The 18,576-nt window shown below is 44.1% G+C and overlaps 2 protein-coding genes across 2 annotated transcripts in view; both read left to right on the top strand.

Moving 5' to 3' along the window:
* Positions 1-3,286, top strand: part of LOC134533487 (inactive tyrosine-protein kinase 7-like) — a 38,917-nt gene extending 35,631 nt beyond the window's left edge. The window contains exon 2 of the mRNA XM_063371014.1: positions 1,248-3,286. Coding sequence (XP_063227084.1) covers positions 1,248-1,642 — 395 coding nt within the window. The 3' untranslated portion in view covers positions 1,643-3,286. The remainder of the gene's footprint in view (positions 1-1,247) is intronic.
* Positions 3,287-6,700: 3,414 nt separating this feature from the next.
* LOC134529688 (inactive tyrosine-protein kinase 7-like) overlaps positions 6,701-18,576 on the top strand; it is a 232,811-nt gene continuing 220,935 nt past the window's right edge. The window contains exons 1-2 of the mRNA XM_063364456.1: positions 6,701-6,872; positions 7,247-7,372. Coding sequence (XP_063220526.1) covers positions 6,701-6,872; positions 7,247-7,372 — 298 coding nt within the window. The remainder of the gene's footprint in view (positions 6,873-7,246; positions 7,373-18,576) is intronic.

The following is an 18,576-nucleotide window of genomic DNA, read 5'->3' as shown; positions in this document are numbered from 1 at the left end:
TCATACAGGCCAAAATATGGGCAGTATATAACATACAATTTCACTATCCAGGATTACTTGCTGGAACGTACACAGAATTTCATTTCCTGCTGTTTGATTTTACATTCTTTTCTTTGAGGGTTTCTTGGGATATCGCGTTGAGGGGGGATGGGAGAATATATCCACCAGTTCCTCCCCACCCCCCTTTTTTCTCCCTTGCGTACGCCCCCTTGATGACTTAGTTAAACTCACGTGTAAAACTCTCGGGCCAAGAAATAATTTGCAGTAATACTTTACAAGGAAGCTGTTGTAACTTTGCGGAACACATGGCTGTGGTTGTTTTTTCATAGGCATATGAAATACATACGTTTTTCGAAATAATACTGAGGATTAAAAAAAAAAAATCACGGAATATATAATCGAATACTCAATAATTGGACTTTATTTTGTTTCATCGAGCTTATTAATGTTTGATGCAGTTGTGCTTGACGATATTGTAACTTTGCGGAACACATGGCTGTGGTTATTTTTTCATTGGTATATGAAGTACGCTTTTCGAAATAATGAGTATTTTTTAAAACCACGGAAAGTGTAATCGAATATTCCCCTATATGACTTTATTTTGTTTTATCGTGCTCAATAATTTCTAATGTGTAGAGACCTGCAAAATTCGAGGTTAGGATGGCCTTCAGGATAGACTGCACATACCCCTGTACACTCGGGTAAATAACGCAAGTTCATTGGCTGCCGACTTGTAAGTCGTCTCAGCTGGTTTGTCTGTGATTCGATCCTTCTTTGGTTGAGGGTTTATAACTGGTTGAGATTCTTCCAGATGAACAGTAAGCCAATAGCAAAATTATCTAAGAGGTATGTGTGTTTGAATTCTAGCCTATCACCGAATGAATCCCCGAATTTTGCAGGTCTCTATACTAATGTGTAGAGACCGGAAAAATTCGCGAGTTCATTTCGCGATGGGCTAAAATACAAAAAGTTATACCTCAGTGCTGCCTCTGCTATTGGCTGACAACTCACCTGGATGACTGACTCAATGAGAAACAACCAACCAAAGCTGTATCGAATCACAGGGTGCTACGTTGGGACGTCTCACAAGACAGCAACCAATGAGTGGGTGTCATTTGACCGAGTGTACGTAGAACCATGGAGTTCATCCTACAGGTCATTGAACCCGCGAATTTTTCCGGTCCCTACTAATGTGTGAAGCAGTTGTGCTCGACAGTCGACAGTGGGGGTGTGTGACGTGTGCGCAGGCGGCGACGGGACGAACGCGCAGGACAAGTTCTACTTCTCGAAGAACCCGCGCGACGCCAGCGTGGCCGAGGGCCGCCCCGCCACGCTGCGCTGCGAGGTGTCCAGCGGCTCCGGCATCGAGTACTACTGGGCGCTGAACGGCGAGCCGGTGCCCAACACGACGAGGCGCCACCAGGTCGGGCCCGACCTCGTCATCACGCGAGCCGACCGCGCGCGCGACTCGGGCGAGTTCGCGTGCATCGCGCGCAACGCCAGCACGGGCTTCTCGCTCACCAGCCTGGCGGCGTCGCTGGACGTCCAGTGTGAGTATCTCTCCATCTCTCCATCTCTCCGTCTCTCTGTTTCTCTATGCGCGCAACCAGTGCCGTGCACAGCCTTAAAAAGTGGGGGGTGAGGTTATAAAATTTCGCCGCCCCCCCCCCCCCCCCTCAACACCGTCATTATTAGGCGATTGAAGGAAAAAAAAATCAATAATAGACAAAAAGTTTTATTTTTAATAGCAATACTTCAGTAATTTGACCATGTTGTTTGGTGTAAATTTTAAACATACACGTGTTGACAATTTTCCAATTTCTCCTATTGAAAAAGTAAGTTTTAAATATATTTTACAACGTTTAACCCTTTTTAAATAGTGCTAATAGTCCCAAAAGCAGAAATAGTATACTTTTAGCATATAATAATATTCTTCAAGAAAATTAATTTATTTTGAACGAATCCAACTTAACATTCTTCACTGTACTTATTTTAAAATCTTACAATGAAAATATTTTATGGATCATACCACAAAATAAGATATAAATAAAAATTTCTTTTTGCAGAAGAACTGTATACGTAAACTGAGAAATTTTTTCAGTGCAGGCGACGTGCCTTAATAGCGGCAAATTGCTCTATAACTGTATCAAAAGATAGGTTGCGAGCAATGTCACTTTCTATTGAGAGTATTGCCAGTCCAGATAACCGTCCTTGGGCAATGGTGGATCGCAAGTAGTTTTTGATGAGTTTCAGCTTGCTGAAACTTCTTTCGCATGAGGCTATTGAAACTGGAATAGTCAATAACAATTTATATGCCGTAAAGGATTCTGTGAAAGCTTCCTGCAAGTCATTGTTTACAATTATTTGAATTACATCTTTGGGTTTAGATTTTGGTGGAAGTTTGTCAGCCAGGATGTTTCTTTAAGAAAGAAGCTCGGAATGGAGGCCACTGTCCAAGTCCCACTCGTAATGTCTCGTCAGCTGTTCACAGGATTTCTGTAAATCATTGCTACTTAGTTTCATGAGTCGGCAGGGATACATGAATGAAAACATGTTTGCTACGTCTCTAAGGCCTTCAAATCTTTCGGAAAGGCTTGCAATGATCCTGTCCAACATTCTGTTGTAGATATTAACTTCGAAAGCTTTATTCTTGTCTGTAATTGGCTCATCTTTAGTTAACTCATCCGAAAATGATACCTTTCTTCTTTGTCGTTTTTCGGAGAGTTGCACGGATACTCCCAATTTACTTGCAAGTTGTATGGCTTCATCCATGAAACTGCTGAACTCATTTGCTCTCATATTATGTATATTCTTGGTCGAAGACTGGAGAAGATCAGCTGCAGTCAAAATATCACAATCTGCCTTTAGCAAGTATTTGCTTGTTATATTCAGCAACATTAGTATGTTTTCCCATATAACAAGCATCACAATGAAATCAAATTTTGATATATGACTCAAAATACCATCACAGTCACATTTCTCACTGCCATCTCTACTTTCTGACATGATGCACTTGAGAACATCAATGATTTTCGGCAGGGATTTTCGGAGATTGCGAATTGGAGAAAGTCGGCCTTCCCAACGTGTGGTGCAGACTTGCGCTGTTGTTGTAAGTGAGAGTTGCCTGTATGGTGAATTACGTATGTGACGACGTAGAGAGACGTAATTAATATTAGTATTTGTTCTGTTGAGATGAGGTGGTTGTTGACTTTTAGTGCTTACAATGATTACTTTATCAGCTATTACATTAAATTAAACAGTTTTACAAAACTAATTAATTATCAAATTTATTATGAAAAGAAATAAAAAAAGATAGCCGTATGTACATACCACCTTAATTTTTCGCCTCCTGTAGAAAATTTCGCCCCCTCTGTCGATTTGTGTGGGGGGAGAAAACACCCCCCAACCCCCCCACTAAGCACGGCACTGCGCGCAACGCCAGAACGGGCTTCTCGCTCACCAGCCTGGCGGCGTCGCTGGACGTCCTGTGTGAGTATCTCTCCATCTCTCCATCTCTCCGTCTCTCCGTCTCTCTGTTCTCTATGCGCGCAACGCCAGCACGGGCCTCTCGCTCACCAGCCTGGCGGCGTCGCTGGACGTCCAGTGTGAGTATCTCTCCATCTCTCCATCTCTCCGTCTCTCTGTTTCTCTATGCGCGCAACGCCAGCACGGGCTTCTCGCTCACCAGCCTGGCGGCGTCGCTGGACATCCAGTGTGAGTATCTCTCCATCTCTCCATCTCTCCGTCTCTCTGTTCTCTATGCGCGCAACGCCAGCACGGGCCTCTCGCTCACCAGCCTGGCGGCGTCGCTGGACGTCCAGTGTGAGTATCTCTCCATCTCTCCATCTCTCCGTCTCTCTGTTCTCTATGCGCGCAACGCCAGCACGGGCCTCTCGCTCACCAGCCTGAAGGCGTCGCTGGACGTCCAGTGTGAGTATCTCTCCATCTCTCCATCTCTCCGTCTCTCTGTTCTCTATGCGCGCAACGCCAGCATGGGCTTCTCGCTCACCAGCCTGGCGGCGTCGCTGGACGTCCAGTGTGAGTATCTCTCCGTCTCTCCGTCTCTCTGTTTCTCTATGCGCGCAACGCCAGCACGGGCTTCTCGTTCACCAGCCTGGCGGCGTCGCTGGACGTCCAGTGTGAGTATCTCTCCGTCTCTCTGTTTCTCTATGCGCGCAACACCAGCACGGGCTTCTCGCTCACCAGCCTGGCGGCGTCGCTCTACGTCCAGTGTGAATATCTCTCCGTCTCTCCGTCTCTCTGTTTCTCTATGCGCGTAACGCCAGCACGGGCTTCTCGCTCACCAGCCTGGCGGCGTCGCTGGACGTCCAGTGTGAGTATCCCTCCGTCTCTCTCCGTCTCTCTGTTTCTCTATGCGCGCAACGCCAGCACGGGCTTCTCGCTCACCAGCCTGGCGGCGTCGCTGGACGTCCAGTGTGAGTATCTCTCCATCTCTCCATCTCTCCGTCTCTCTGTTTCTCTATGCGCGCAACGCCAGAACGGGCTTCTCGCTCACCAGCCTGGCGGCGTCGCTGGACGTCCTGTGTAAGTATCTCTCCATCTCTCCATCTCTCTGTTCTCAATGCGCGCAACGCCAGCACGGGCTTCTAGCTCACCAGCCTGGCGGCGTCGCTGGACGTCCAGTGTGAGTATCTCTCCGTCTCTCCGTCTCTCTGTTTCTCTATGCGCGCAACGCCAGCACGGGCTTCTCTCTCACCAGCCTGGCGGCGTCGCTGGACGTCCAGTGTGAGTATCTCTCCGTCTCTCCGTCTCTCTGTTCTCTATGCGCGCAACGCCAGCATGGGCTTTTCGCTCACCAGCCTGGCGGCGTCGCTGGACGTCCAGTGTGAGTATCTCTCCGTCTCTCCGTCTCTCTGTTTCTCTATGCGCGCAACGCCAGCATGGGCTTCTCGCTCACCAGCCTGGTGGCGTCGCTGGACGTCCAGTTTGAGTATCTCTCCATCTCTCCATCTCTCCGTCTCTCTGTTCTCTATGCGCGCAATGCAAGCACTGGCTTCTCGCTCACCAGCCTGGCGGCGTCGCTGGACGTCCAGTGTGAGTATCTCTCCACCTCTCCATCTCTCCGTCTCTCTGTTCTCTATGCGCGCAACGCCAGCACGGGCTTTTCGCTCACCAGCCTGGCGGCGTCGCTGGACGTCCAGTGTGAGTATCTCTCCGTCTCTCCGTCTCTCTGTTTCTCTATGCGCGCAACGCCAGCACGGGCTTCTCGCTCACCAGCCTGGCGGCGTCGCTGGACGTCCAGTGTGAGTATCTCTCCGTCTCTCCGTCTCTCTGTTTTTCTATGCGCGCAACGCCAGCACGGGCTTCTCGCTCACCAGCCTGGCGGCGTCGCTGGACGTCCAGTGTGAGTATCTCTCTATCTCTCCATCTCTCCATCTCTCCGTCTCTCTGTTCTCTATGCGCGCAACGCCAGCACGGGCCTCTCGCTCACCAGCCTGGCGGCGTCGCTGGACGTCCAGTGTGAGTATATCTCCGTCTCTCCGTCTCTCTGTTCTCTATGCGCGCAACGCCAGCACGGGCTTCTCGCTCACCAGCCTGGCGGCGTCGCTGGACGTCCAGTGTGAGTATCTCTCCATCTCTCCATCTCTCCATCTCTCCGTCTCTCTGTTCTCTATGCGCGCAACGCCAGCACGGGCCTCTCGCTCACCAGCCTGGCGGCGTCGCTGGACGTCCAGTGTGAGTATCTCTCCATCTCCCAATCTCTCCGTCTCTCTGTTTCTCTATGCGCGCAACGCCAGCACGGGCTTCTCGCTCACCAGCCTGGCGGCGTCGCTGGACGTCCAGTGTGAGTATCTCTCCGTCTCTCCGTCTCTCTGTTCTCTATGCGCGCAACGCCAGCACGGGCTTCTCGCTCACCAGCCTGGCGGCGTCGCTGGACGTCCAGTGTGAGTATCTCTCCATCTCTCCATCTCTCCATCTCTCCGTCTCTCTGTTCTCTATGCGCGCAACGCCAGCACGGGCCTCTCGCTCACCAGCCTGGCGGCGTCGCTGGACGTCCAGTGTGAGTATCTCTCCATCTCCCCATCTCTCCGTCTCTCTGTTTCTCTATGCGCGCAACGCCAGCACGGGCTTCTCGCTCACCAGCCTGGCGGCGTCGCTGGACGTCCAGTGTGAGTATCTCTCCGTCTCTCCGTCTCTCTGTTCTCTATGCGCGCAACGCCAGCACGGGCTTCTCGCTCACCAGCCTGGCGGCGTCGCTGGACGTCCAGTGTGAGTATCTCTCAGTCTCTCCGTCTCTCTGTTCTCTATGCGCGCAACGCCAGCACGGGCTTCTCGCTCACCAGCCTGGCGGCGTCGCTGGACGTCCAGTGTGAGTATCTCTCCATCTCTCCATCTCTCCATCTCTCCGTCTCTCTGTTCTCTATGCGCGCAACGCCAGCACGGGCCTCTCGCTCACCAGCCTGGCGGCGTCGCTGGACGTCCAGTGTGAGTATCTCTCCATCTCCCCATCTCTCCGTCTCTCTGTTCTCTATGCGCGCAACGCCAGCACGGGCCTCTCGCTCACCAGCCTGGCGGCGTCGCTGGACGTCCAGTGTGAGTATCTCTCCATCTCTCCATCTCTCCGTCTCTCTGTTCTCTATGCGCGCAACGCCAGCACGGGCTTCTCGCTCACCAGCCTGGTGGCGTCGCTGGACGTCCAGTGTGAGTATCTCTCCATCTCTCCGTCTCTCTGTTCTCTATGCGCGCAACGCCAGCACGGGCCTCTCGCTCACCAGCCTGGCGGCGTCGCTGGACGTCCAGTGTGAGTATCTCTCCATCTCCCCATCTCTCCGTCTCTCTGTTTCTCTATGCGCGCAACGCCAGCACGGGCTTCTCGCTCACCAGCCTGGCGGCGTCGCTGGACGTCCAGTGTGAGTATCTCTCCGTCTCTCCGTCTCTCTGTTCTCTATGCGTGCAACGCCAGCACGGGCTTCTCGCTCACCAGCCTGGCGGCGTCGCTGGACGTCCAGTGTGAGTATCTCTCCGTCTCTCCGTCTCTCTGTTCTCTATGCGCGCAACGCCAGCACGGGCTTCTCGCTCACCAGCCTGGCGGCTTCGCTGGACGTCCAGTGTGAGTATCTCTCCGTCTCTCCGTCTCTCTGTTCTCTATGCGCGCAACGCCAGCACGGGCTTCTCGCTCACCAGCCTGGCGGCGTCGCTGGACGTCCAGTGTGAGTATCTCTCCGTCTCTCCGTCTCTCTGTTCTCTATGCGCGCAACGCCAGCACGGGCTTCTCGCTCACCAGCCTGGCGGCGTCGCTGGACGTCCAGTGTGAGTATCTCTCCGTCTCTCCGTCTCTCTGTTCTCTATGCGCGCAACGCCAGCACGGGCTTCTCGCTCACCAGCCTGGCGGCGTCGCTGGACGTCCAGTGTGAGTATCTCTCCGTCTCTCCGTCTCTCTGTTCTCTATGCGCGCAACGCCAGCACGGGCTTCTCGCTCACCAGCCTGGTAGCGTCGCTTGACGTGCAGTGTGAGTATCTCTCCGTCTCTGTTTCTCTATGCATGTCACTCTATATATTAAATAATCTATTTTATTATCTATCTACATCTTGACCTTTACAGGTGTAACACAGGTGCAACGTCGTGGAAAAATTACGAAGCAATCGCCGAAGAACTTTCGGAGATAGTTTTTTTTTTAAGCTTTTGAACGAACGGACATTTACATTTTTATTTATATTGTTAGGGCCCCGATTTTTTTTTTTTTCGTCAATTCATTTTGTGATTGGGAAGATTCAGATAACAATTCTTTTTTTTGCTTCTTATGGTATTGTTTCAATGTTAATAATCTAGTGGAATCTTGGCCTAATTACCGATCCTGGAGCAAAGAAGTATCACAAGTTACCCAGTTGAAAGACGCCTCGCAAGTCAGCAGGCAATGAACAGACGACACTGCATTTTTTTTTTTTTTTTGGTTATGCAAGATTAAAGTAAGACCAAATATAGAAACATTTAAAATTTTGATTATAAGAAAACAAATATACATAAGCTACAGAAAAAAGAGGGGGGGGGGGGGACTTTTAAATACTAAGGAAGTATCATACATAATCAATATAGTATAACCTTTCGTTCTGCGAATCGAATAATTCGATAGTAGACATAGCTGCTCCGGCATCGAATTCTAGTGGCGGGTGCGGAAACTACGCGTGATTTTCGTCGAGAAATATACTTGGAATTTTCACGCTCAGCATTATTTGAAAGAATTTCAACATTAAATTTCGTGTTTCGTATTATAAGTTGACGTGGAACGCGAGAACATACGAATCTTCTCGTTGCCGAAGAAAAAAAAAATATATGTATATATATATTCTAAAGATCTATGTGTATTTGCGTACCATCGTTGCTTCATCGTAGTAAGTACATGAAACAGGCGGCTTGATAATGATACACATGTGCCATGTTTACGGTACGTCCAACAACTGTTGGTCACGACTCTTTGATGGCTTTCGAGTGGCCGCGGAAAGGGTACACGATTGGTCTACCCGCTAGGGTGGTGAAGGGGAACGTAGCGAAGTGGGAAGGGGGGGGGGGGAACCCGTAAAAACCAGTCTCGTGGTCACGCGAGTGCAGACAGGTGGAGGACGGACGATGACTGCGAGGCAGCAAGCAGCAGTCTCGCCCAGCAACCTCACTATCGTGAGAGGCACAGCCCCTTCCCATAGCCGAGTGTTCCGTATTTCCGCAAGAGATCCTCTCTCGCCTTCCAAACTGCCCTCGAGGTGTTCGTCTTTGTAAGCTGCGGAGTTAGAGACCTGCAAAATTCGCGGATTCATTCGGTGATAGGCTGGAATTCAAGAACATATACCTCTTAGATAATTTTGCTATTGGCCTACTGTTTATCTGGACGAATCTCAACCAGATATAAACCCTCAACCAAAGAAGGATCGAATCACAGTCAAACCAGCTGAGATGACTTACAAGTCGGCAGTTAATGAACTTGCGTTATTTGCCCGAGTGTACAGGGGTATGTACAGTCTATCCTGAAGGCCATCGAAGCCGCGAATTTTGCAGGTCTCTAGGCGGAGTTAAGGTTCTGAACAGAGATACGGAAATTTAATTCTGTCGCAAGTTAAGAATGCAAACCGCACTAGACTCTCGAACTACGTCCATCATTGGACGGCAGTTATTCGGGACACGCCCCTCTGCGACCGTGAGCCAACGATGTCCAGCTTGGAGAGAAGTAGGTGGATCAGGTAGTGCCAATACCACGAACAAAAAAAAAGTTCTCGCGGAGAGATCAGCCAATGAATAGAGTAATCAATATAAAGCAAACGCATGACTTTGAATTTTAGTCTGACGCCAAACATATTCGCGATGTTTCCGGTTCTCTGGCTGTGAGCCTTCTCTTATATGTTACCACATTTGTAAATCAACTACCATTACATTAGCTATTTAAATTAAGCGATTTAAGACAGAGTCGACAGTAAAGTAGGAAATATGCCAGAAAACAGACTTAATCTCTAGTTAAATGTTTAAAATGAAATGTAGACATTACAAAATTATACCAACAATTAATTCACATATTACTCTGCCGAAATAAAATCAAGGGTGAAACATCACACGTTGCCAATATAAGAAAAAAAGTGAAATGGTATTATTAGAGACCGGAAAAATTCGCAGGTTCAATGACCTGCAGGATGAACTCCATAGTTCTACGTACACTCGGTCAAATTCCACCCACTCATTGGCTGCTGTCTTGTGAGACGTCCCAACGTAGCAGCCTGTGATTCATTAAAGCTTTGGTTGGGTGTTTCTCATTGACCCAGAGTCATCTAGGTGAGTTGTGAGCCAATAGCAGAGGCAGCAGTGAGGTATAAATATTTGTATTTTAGCCTATCAAGAAATGAACTCGCGAATTTTTCGGTCTCTAGGTATTACATTAAAACCAGTTATATACACACATGTATACACATATCCATACAGTAGGAAAATCGCGAAGTGATTACGCTAAGTAGTTGCTCCAAAGATGCTTTCTTCATCATCATGTGTTTAGAGGTAGCTAAGTTTTTCAATTGCTTTGTCGCCTGGTGCAGTTAGTTCCAGAGCCTTAAAATAAGTATTAAATACGTTTAGTAAACAATACAGAATATTTCTTGTAGCGCTTACGAAAATTGGCGCATAATCTAAAATTTGATTGATATTACAGACAAGTATATATATTTTAAACCTTTGAATAAATAATCTACATGTATTATTCAACAATTGGACTTAATATTGTTGTATTGTGTTCATTATTTTGCGTTATTCAGTTAATGATTTACAAATAACCTTTGTAACTATTGGCGTACTGGGACAACACACATCATAAATGCCCGGGTAAGAATCCGAACCCAATATTACTGCGGACTTTTTTTCTTACTGGTAGCTGTAGAGTTGCCTCCGTGGTAATGTACAAACATACAATGTCTGTATTGTTTCAAATAACTGATTATTTCAGTACCGTTTACAAAAAATAAAATACAGGTTGTGTAATAATTTTGAGAACTGTCAAATTTGAGACAAGTTACGTGACACGGATTATAGATGCGGCTGAACAGGTCGGCTTCATCTACCCCCCTCCCCCCCCTTACCAAAATGTCTGGAACCAGCTTCCCCCCCCCCCCCCCCCCCCCCGAGGCCACCCGAGTTAACCGACTGTCAACACCTCGTCTAGCCACGGGTTTGTTTGGGGCTTAGCGGCTTCCTGTCGTTTTTCGGCCTGGGGGCTCAGCCCGCGTACAACCTCCGCGCAGATGCTCCCGCCCCCCCCCCCCCCTCATACCCGTGCCTGACTCGCAGACACAACTTAAGCCCACCGCACACGGTACAATATTTCCTACTAGTTTGCTTACGAGAATGCTTACTGGTTTCTGTACTGTGTATGCTACAAGCTGAGACACTAGGTGCGCTACAAGTTTCTGCTGCACACGATTCTAGCTGCCTTACTAGTTTTGTGAAGAGAATATTCTCCACAACAAATTTTTATTATGATAATTCACATTTTTTACTGCATACAAACAAGGCTCTTCTTTGTATGCATTTATTAAAACGAGGATTTGGTCACTATTCCACTTCTTTCCGTCCACGTTTATCACGACATGCGCGCTTAAAAGTGTAAACAACCCCTCGTGCTGTTTTAGTGAGTTCTGATTGGCCACTCCTTAAATATTGGAACACACCAAGCAACGAAAATAGGACGCAGTCTATTACGCAAAACCAGTAGCCCAGCTCTTACAGCTACTAGTATCCAGTTTGAATTCGAGTGAAGAAACTAGTAGTAGAGCCAGTACGACTCCTAGCTTACAATATTGTAAGGAATATTGTACCGTGTGCGGCGGGCTTTACAGCCAGTGGCGCCATCGGAGCCATAAGCTGGGTTGAGCGTGGTGCGACCACATTTTATGTCGCACTATTGTGTTCTGAGCGCTAGCCATAACCACAAAGTCAAGTCTTGGAACAATCATTATTGAGGCTGGTATGTTAAGAACTACCAAAATAAGGGCTTAGGCGTGGAACATGCTATAACTGCAACCTAACCGTACCACTCAAGCAACGCAAGAAAGTCATAGTTATTTTATAAGCTCGGAAATCGCAACACGTCACAAACCCTACTACAACAAAAAAAAATGTAAAACAGTATGAAACATATTTTTTTACCTCGGGCTTATTTTCATAATTCATATTTATCACTGTGTGAAAAGTCTAACAAGTAGGCCTACCTATAACATGATGTAGCTATATACATAATGAAAAGAACATCGTGGACTTATATGCACAATTTATGGCTTGAACACAAATATGGCCGTCGAAAGCGCTACCCAAAACGCAAGAAAGTTGGAAGATGAACAATAACTGCGTTGCGCTATCGCATCTTGCTGTTTTTTTACAAACCGGTATTCTAAAACGTGATTTCTGAATATTTTGCTTTTTGCGTTTCTTACGTAGTTTATAAGCCCGGGCTATTTCACTATCGCGTCTGCTGCTTCCGCAATGCACGAAAAAGAAAAGAGATAGCATAGCAAGGCTAAGAAATATTAATTTAACTAAAAAAATAGGTTGTCTGTAAAGTCGGTTTATGGACGATAGTTTGACGTGACGTCATAAAAAACCATTGATGAAATGATTGCATACTTTTATGAATAAAATTGAATCTTTTTTTATTGAATTATCACTATTATGTATGGATACAAAGGAGTGAAATGAAATCTACAATTTAAATGATAAATTTACTTTTATTTGCACTCATCAATTCAAATATGTTTATTACTTTAACGAAGAAATTATTTTAACTCTAACTTTTATACATGTTTGCTATTTAACTTCTTCCAATCTGTGTTATTCTGTTAAGGATAGGACGATGATAGGAAAAGTAGAAAACTAATTGGAGTGTTTCAAGTTTAATGTGCCTCGAAAAAGTCAAATCGATGGTTATTCCAATCGAGTGGATGAGAGATAGATGCGGCGCAAGCGTACAATGAGCGTAACGGGACAATGTGCGTAACGGGACACTTTTTCGTGCGTGCAGCTGGCGTTCATCGATTTATTAGACGTCACGTCAAAAAAATATTCTTCAAAATTATAGCACGGACATAATTTACATAAATAATAAAAATAAAAGACAGAAATAATATAACACTAGATATTCTTGTGCATACTTAAAACAATTTTTAACGTATTTAAACATAAACGAACATGGCTATACGACCGCAGACAAGTTGTGGTCGCACGGAACAACTTAAACGGAAGATCTCAGCATTTCTGAGCTAATCCGCACGGTCCGTAACCGTCTGCGTGCTATTGTAGAAACTTTATTTCCGTGTCATTGTAGGACGGGTCTAAAGCTGAACGCCGTATGTTCGCCGGCGGAGTGTGTGCTTCCCACGTTTAAGGGTTCAGAACCGGGAAATTCCTGTCCCGAAAGTACCGGCAATTCCCGGTACTTTTGATATAGTAAAAGATTCGGGAATTCAAATTCGAATCTCGGTACTTTCTGGACTCGACTTCGACAGCATAAAGTTTAGTTTAGTTTTTATTGCTCGCTAAGGTTACTTCCACTTGATGCTCTCCTCTGGCGAGGCGGCGGCGCCGGGGGGGGGGGGGGGGGGGGGGGAGTGGGTGTCTCACTCAGTCGCCAGTCGGTGTCAGGACTGCTGTGTGTGTGCTAGCGCCTGTGGTTGTTGCACCTTATACTCTTTAAACAACGATATTTTTTGATGTGACAACGTCTAATAAATCGATGAACGCCGGCTACACGCACGAAAACGTGTCCCGTCACGCACATTGTCCCGTTACGCTGTGTCCCGTTACGCTCATTGTACGCTTGCGCCGCATCTATCTCTCTTCCACTCGATTGGAACAACCATCGATTTGATTTTTTCGAGGCACATTAAACTTGAGAAACACTCCCATTCGTTTCCTACTTTTCCTATCGTCGTCCTATCCTTAACAGAAGAACACAGATTGGAAGAAGTTAAACAGCAAACATGTATAAATGTTTTAGTTGAAATAATCTCTTCGTTAAAGTAATAAACATATTTGAATTAATGAGTGCAAATAAAAGTAAATTTATCAATTAAATTATAGATTTCTTTTCACTCGTTCTTTGTATCCATACAAAATAGTGATAATTCAATAAAAATGATTCATTTTTATTCATAAAAGTATGCAATCATTTCATCAATGTTTTATTATGACGTTGTCATGTTTAACTATCGTCCGTAAACCGACTTTACAGACAACCAATTTTTTTCTCTTTTAAGTTTGTTATGTAAAGAAGAAATGTTATATTAAGTTAATAATTCTGTGATTTTTTCGTGCGTCAAATTAATTATTTGTTTATAAATTTTTTTCCTCCAAGTTAAAGATTGAGATACTGAGAATAAATAGTTACTTTATTCAATTTTTTTTCAATTCAATTTTTATATTTTTTTTAACTTTCGGTCACTTAAACTTGTTCAATCGTTAAAAACTAATTATTACTACTTAAATCACCGACTGCCGCACCATTGATTAAAAAAAAATACCTATTACCGAAAGTACAGTGAATTATCGGTTCCGCTGAAGACGAGTACCGAAATTCCCGGTTCTGAAAATCAGTTACGGCTCCGGATACCCTGCTCCCACGACAAGCCACCCCGTGGATAAGGGGCGGTGGAGGGGAGAGACCTCCAGGAACCCGGCTCGTAGCAGCATCTTGCGCCCAATTACAGCCTGTGGGGGGGGGGGGGGGGGGGGAGGGGGATAGGGTGCGGGAGCGAAACCGAGCCGCTACCCCCTCCCTTCCCCGCACGTCCCGCGCCAGGATGATGCAATTATCCCGGCGGGCCAATTACGGGTCCCGAACCTCCGGGTGGAGGAGGGTGTTGTTTCCTGTCTCCGGCCGCTGCGCGGCGCCACTATCGCCTGTCGGGCAGCAGGCGTTTCCTCTCGGCCAGGAGGCTGTCAGTCGCCAGATAGGGACTGCGATGCGCTTATTGTATTCTAGCCATTCGTCTCTACCAACACCACAATGCCAGCCACATCCAGACATAAATTATAAGTGGAGACCTGCAAAATTCGCGGATTCATTCGGTGATAGGCTAGAATTCAAACACATATACCTCTTGGATAATTTTGCTATTGTCTTACTGTTCGTCTGGACGAATCTCAACCAGTTATAAACTCTCAACCAAAGAAGGATCGAATCACAGACAAACCAGCTGAGACGACTTACAAGTCGGCAGCCAATTAACTTGCGTTATTTGCCTGAGTGTACAGGGGTATGTGCAGTCTATCCTGAAGGCCATCGAAACCGCGAATTTTGCAGGTCTCTAATTATAAGTAATTTTGAATAATGTAACTTGTGAACAACTGTAATTTCACTTTCGTTATATGATTATTTTACTAGTACAATATTTTAATGTTGAGAAAATCGTTTAACATTTTGTTTTTTAAATTAAGATGCGAATCAACAAATGTCACACCGTCAGGTTGGAGTCCTGGAATTTTCAAATCGTGCTTGCCAAAAGATCTTTGTGTTTTACGTATGCCTGTCTGGTGTATTTAAAATAACAAATGTACAGGAACCGGGAAACCTAGGTAAACTTTTATGTTTAAATATCAACATTTATGTTAATTTTTTGTACTGATGTGTGTTTGAATGAATCAGTTCATTATTGAAGACATGAAGACACTAATTAATGGTACTTTTTTTTCTTTCGTATTTGCAGTATTTGAAATTTTGATAAATCCAGTCTGTGTGTTGCATTAGATGGGCATTTATTTAAATAATATCACGTTTATACGAGGCAAAGATGTTTATGTATTGTGATACAACTAGGTTAACCTAACATTCTTTTAGAACATCAACAAACACCACCTTCCGTCTCTAATAAAATCTTATGAAAAACCTCAATTTTTATGTCATGAGTATCAATACACGAAAATACAAGTTCGACGATATTTTATTAAAACGTATAAATGTATTAAGAGCTCTAGATCCTGAACCCAAAGAATTCGGTTAACATTCTAGATCCTGATATCGTCCGGGAAAAAACTAAATATCATTAGTTTTATGCCGTGTGTTTGGTAGTGTTAGAATCGTTAGTGAACGGTTTCAGAGAAAAATATAAAAAATTATGTTTAACCTGAAAGTGAAATCTCTGTTTACTTCTATATTACTTGTTCTCAGCCTTCCGTCAGTGGCGTGACCGCGGATGTTTCCTAGGGAGGGCCTGCTCAGTAAGTCAGAATCATTCCAAACAGACATAGCTGAAAATACGTTTCGTTCAAAGGGGATTAGCCCCCTGCCATCTTGAATTTCTCAATCTTTTTTTCTATAATTCTAATTTTGAACTATCTATCCTAATTTTTGGCATGTCAAGACATAAATAATATCTCCCAGGCCTTTATATACCTTGTTGCAACCACACTTTTACCATCAGGCTCTAGTCCGTAAGCGCCGCGAGAAAATAACTTATTATTTCACGCGGGCGACTACAACTATCATGATATCCACACCAGTTCACAAAGTGTTGACTTCAATACGTCATAAGCCATGTCAAAACAAAAAAAAATGTAGCACGGAAGCTTTATTGCGAGTGGTATAAAAATATTTGGAATTGCAATATGGCTTGGCCTGATCCCCCTTAACTGGCTTCGAATTTGACCATTCACAAGCGTGTCATCTATAGCTTACGCAGAATTTTATATCCGGGGGGGGGGGGGGGGTTACAACCTATTTGCCTGTTGTGTGCTTTTTGCTTTCAAATTATTTTATTTGGTGAGTGGGAATGGTGTGTATATATATATATATATATATATATATATATATATATATATATATATATATATATATAGGTGTATATATATGTATATACTTATGTGTGTATATATATTACGACTTTTTTGGGGGGAATCAATGGGTGCACGTACCCTCCTGACACTATTGTGTTATCAACATCACGTGGTGGACAGTTTTCCTAAACATAAATCACGCGTTGCTTTGCAAGTGACAGTAAATAAGTAAGTATGTACCCTGCTTTGAGAACTTGTCAAATTTGAACAATATGCCACTTCGTGGAAAAAAAAAACAAATTTATTTTCTTGTGAAAAAAAAATTGGTAGGGAGAAAGCACGTAGGCGAAATATTTTGTGGCGGCTATAAAACTTTCCCCTTCCATCCCTCCCTTCCTGTGAAATTTAGAAATGACACAATGCGACTCTAGGGACAAACACTTTCCCCGGAAAAATAATGGAGTCACGCTGAAGGGCGGATGCCTACCATCACCGGGTCTGTGTCTCCTTGCGTCACTTCCGTACCATATTGCATCGTTTCAATTTTGGCAATACTGAATTTGCTCTTGCAAAACTTCAAGCACAAAATATTTGTGTAAATTTGTAAACGTTCCCTGTTAGATATTACAGTAAATTCATGGACTTTACATCTAGGGATGCACCTCAAATAAAGGAAGGTTTCTCGGAGTGCCTGATAACCAATTGAAGTTCCCCAAAATTCCCTTTAAAATTAGGGAAAAAAAATACTGTAGAGATAACAAAAATGAATTATTCCAGCCTGCACATGAACTATAAATTCGGTTTCTATATATTTTAAATGTATCTATTATTTCAATTTTTTGGTGAAAATGCTATTTTGTTGTGTCTATTAACGTAATTACTGTACTATTAAGCCAGATGAAAAATTTTCAGAACTGTAGAAATGCGTTAAAATGCCTTTTTAAGAGGTTATTATTTTGTCAATGTTCTGATTCCCCTTGAAACTACCTGAAACCCTCCCGTCACCCGCCCTCGCCTTAATTCGCAGTTAGGTCCACAACTGCTGATAACTGGATCTCCGTAGAAACTGCGCTTCTGACGTCTGTGTTCTGCTGTGAGCAGGGTAGACATGTAAGTGGAGTGTATTTTGCTCGCTCCAATATGATTCTTATCAGTTCATGTTCAAAGTAAATAAACTCAGCAGCCTTAAATTTATGAAGATACCCGGATAATTTGTAACCATATTAACTTTCGTAAATTTAAGCTGGAAATACAGGTAAATTTCAGGGAAGTTCGAATTGGTCATGGGAAGTCAGAGAAATCGCTTAAAATCCTTGAAAAGTGAAGGTAATTCCCAAGTGACGGTAATTTGAGGGGAAAATGTCATGTTCAAGTCTGCCACCACCTGGATTGTGATATCCATATATGTTTTTCAGATATATACATTTAGTGCATAGTCTGTTTGATTTTTCTTTAGTTTTTGCTATATCATTCTAGGCCATATATGGGATTGACGAAAGCTGAATTTTCTTTATTTATTTCAGAAAATCACAAACTAGATTAATTATTAGAAAAAAATAGTTAGGAAAATTGGAAATTTTTGATTGGAGAGATAGGAAAATTTTATTACAGATATCTGTGCACAAAAATGTTGTTCATCGTTTGCGTTACCTAATTGATGGTTCAGCATAAATTATATTTTTTTATGTGTAAACATCTTAGCTCTCGGTGTACGTCATTTGGTAGGAGTAATTTCGCTGAAATGGATCGTAAGTCCATGAACGGAAATGTGACACAAAGATGGCGGGTCCACTTTTATAGTCACTTTCTTAAACATTAGGGTACATACAAAACGTATAGGTGTGCCTAATGAAACTTTATGGTCGTGAAACTCCCCCGGAATATATTTAGTAAACTAAAATAGTCATAATAAAAATTAATCTCAATTTTTTAAAATACCTAAGAAAACTGGCATCAGAATAAATATAATGCATATTATTTTTCTAAATTCCTAATTGGCTTACTGGTACAGCGGTATAACGCGACCTTTTTAACCTCAAGAGTCGTGTTTGAAATCTCTTCACTAGAATATTTTTTTTGTTTGCTTTTTTTAATAACATTATATAATAATAATAATGTTGAAACAGCTCAGTAAGGTCAAGGTTTGTTTGCATTAATTATATTTACAGACTGATTCTAGTCATTTACGCAAAACCAAATAGGCCTATACAAACATACACTTAGTGTTATATTAAGTGTTTTAAAATGTATCAGGTTAATATTCTAGTAATGCCATATAAGTATAACTTCTAACGTGCGGGAAGAAATTGTATTACCTGTTTAAC

The sequence above is a fragment of the Bacillus rossius genome, chromosome 1, assembly GCF_032445375.1.
Source record: "Bacillus rossius redtenbacheri isolate Brsri chromosome 1, Brsri_v3, whole genome shotgun sequence".
Classification (NCBI taxonomy): domain Eukaryota; kingdom Metazoa; phylum Arthropoda; class Insecta; order Phasmatodea; family Bacillidae; genus Bacillus; species Bacillus rossius.
This window is presented reverse-complemented; position numbering and strand designations above follow the sequence as displayed.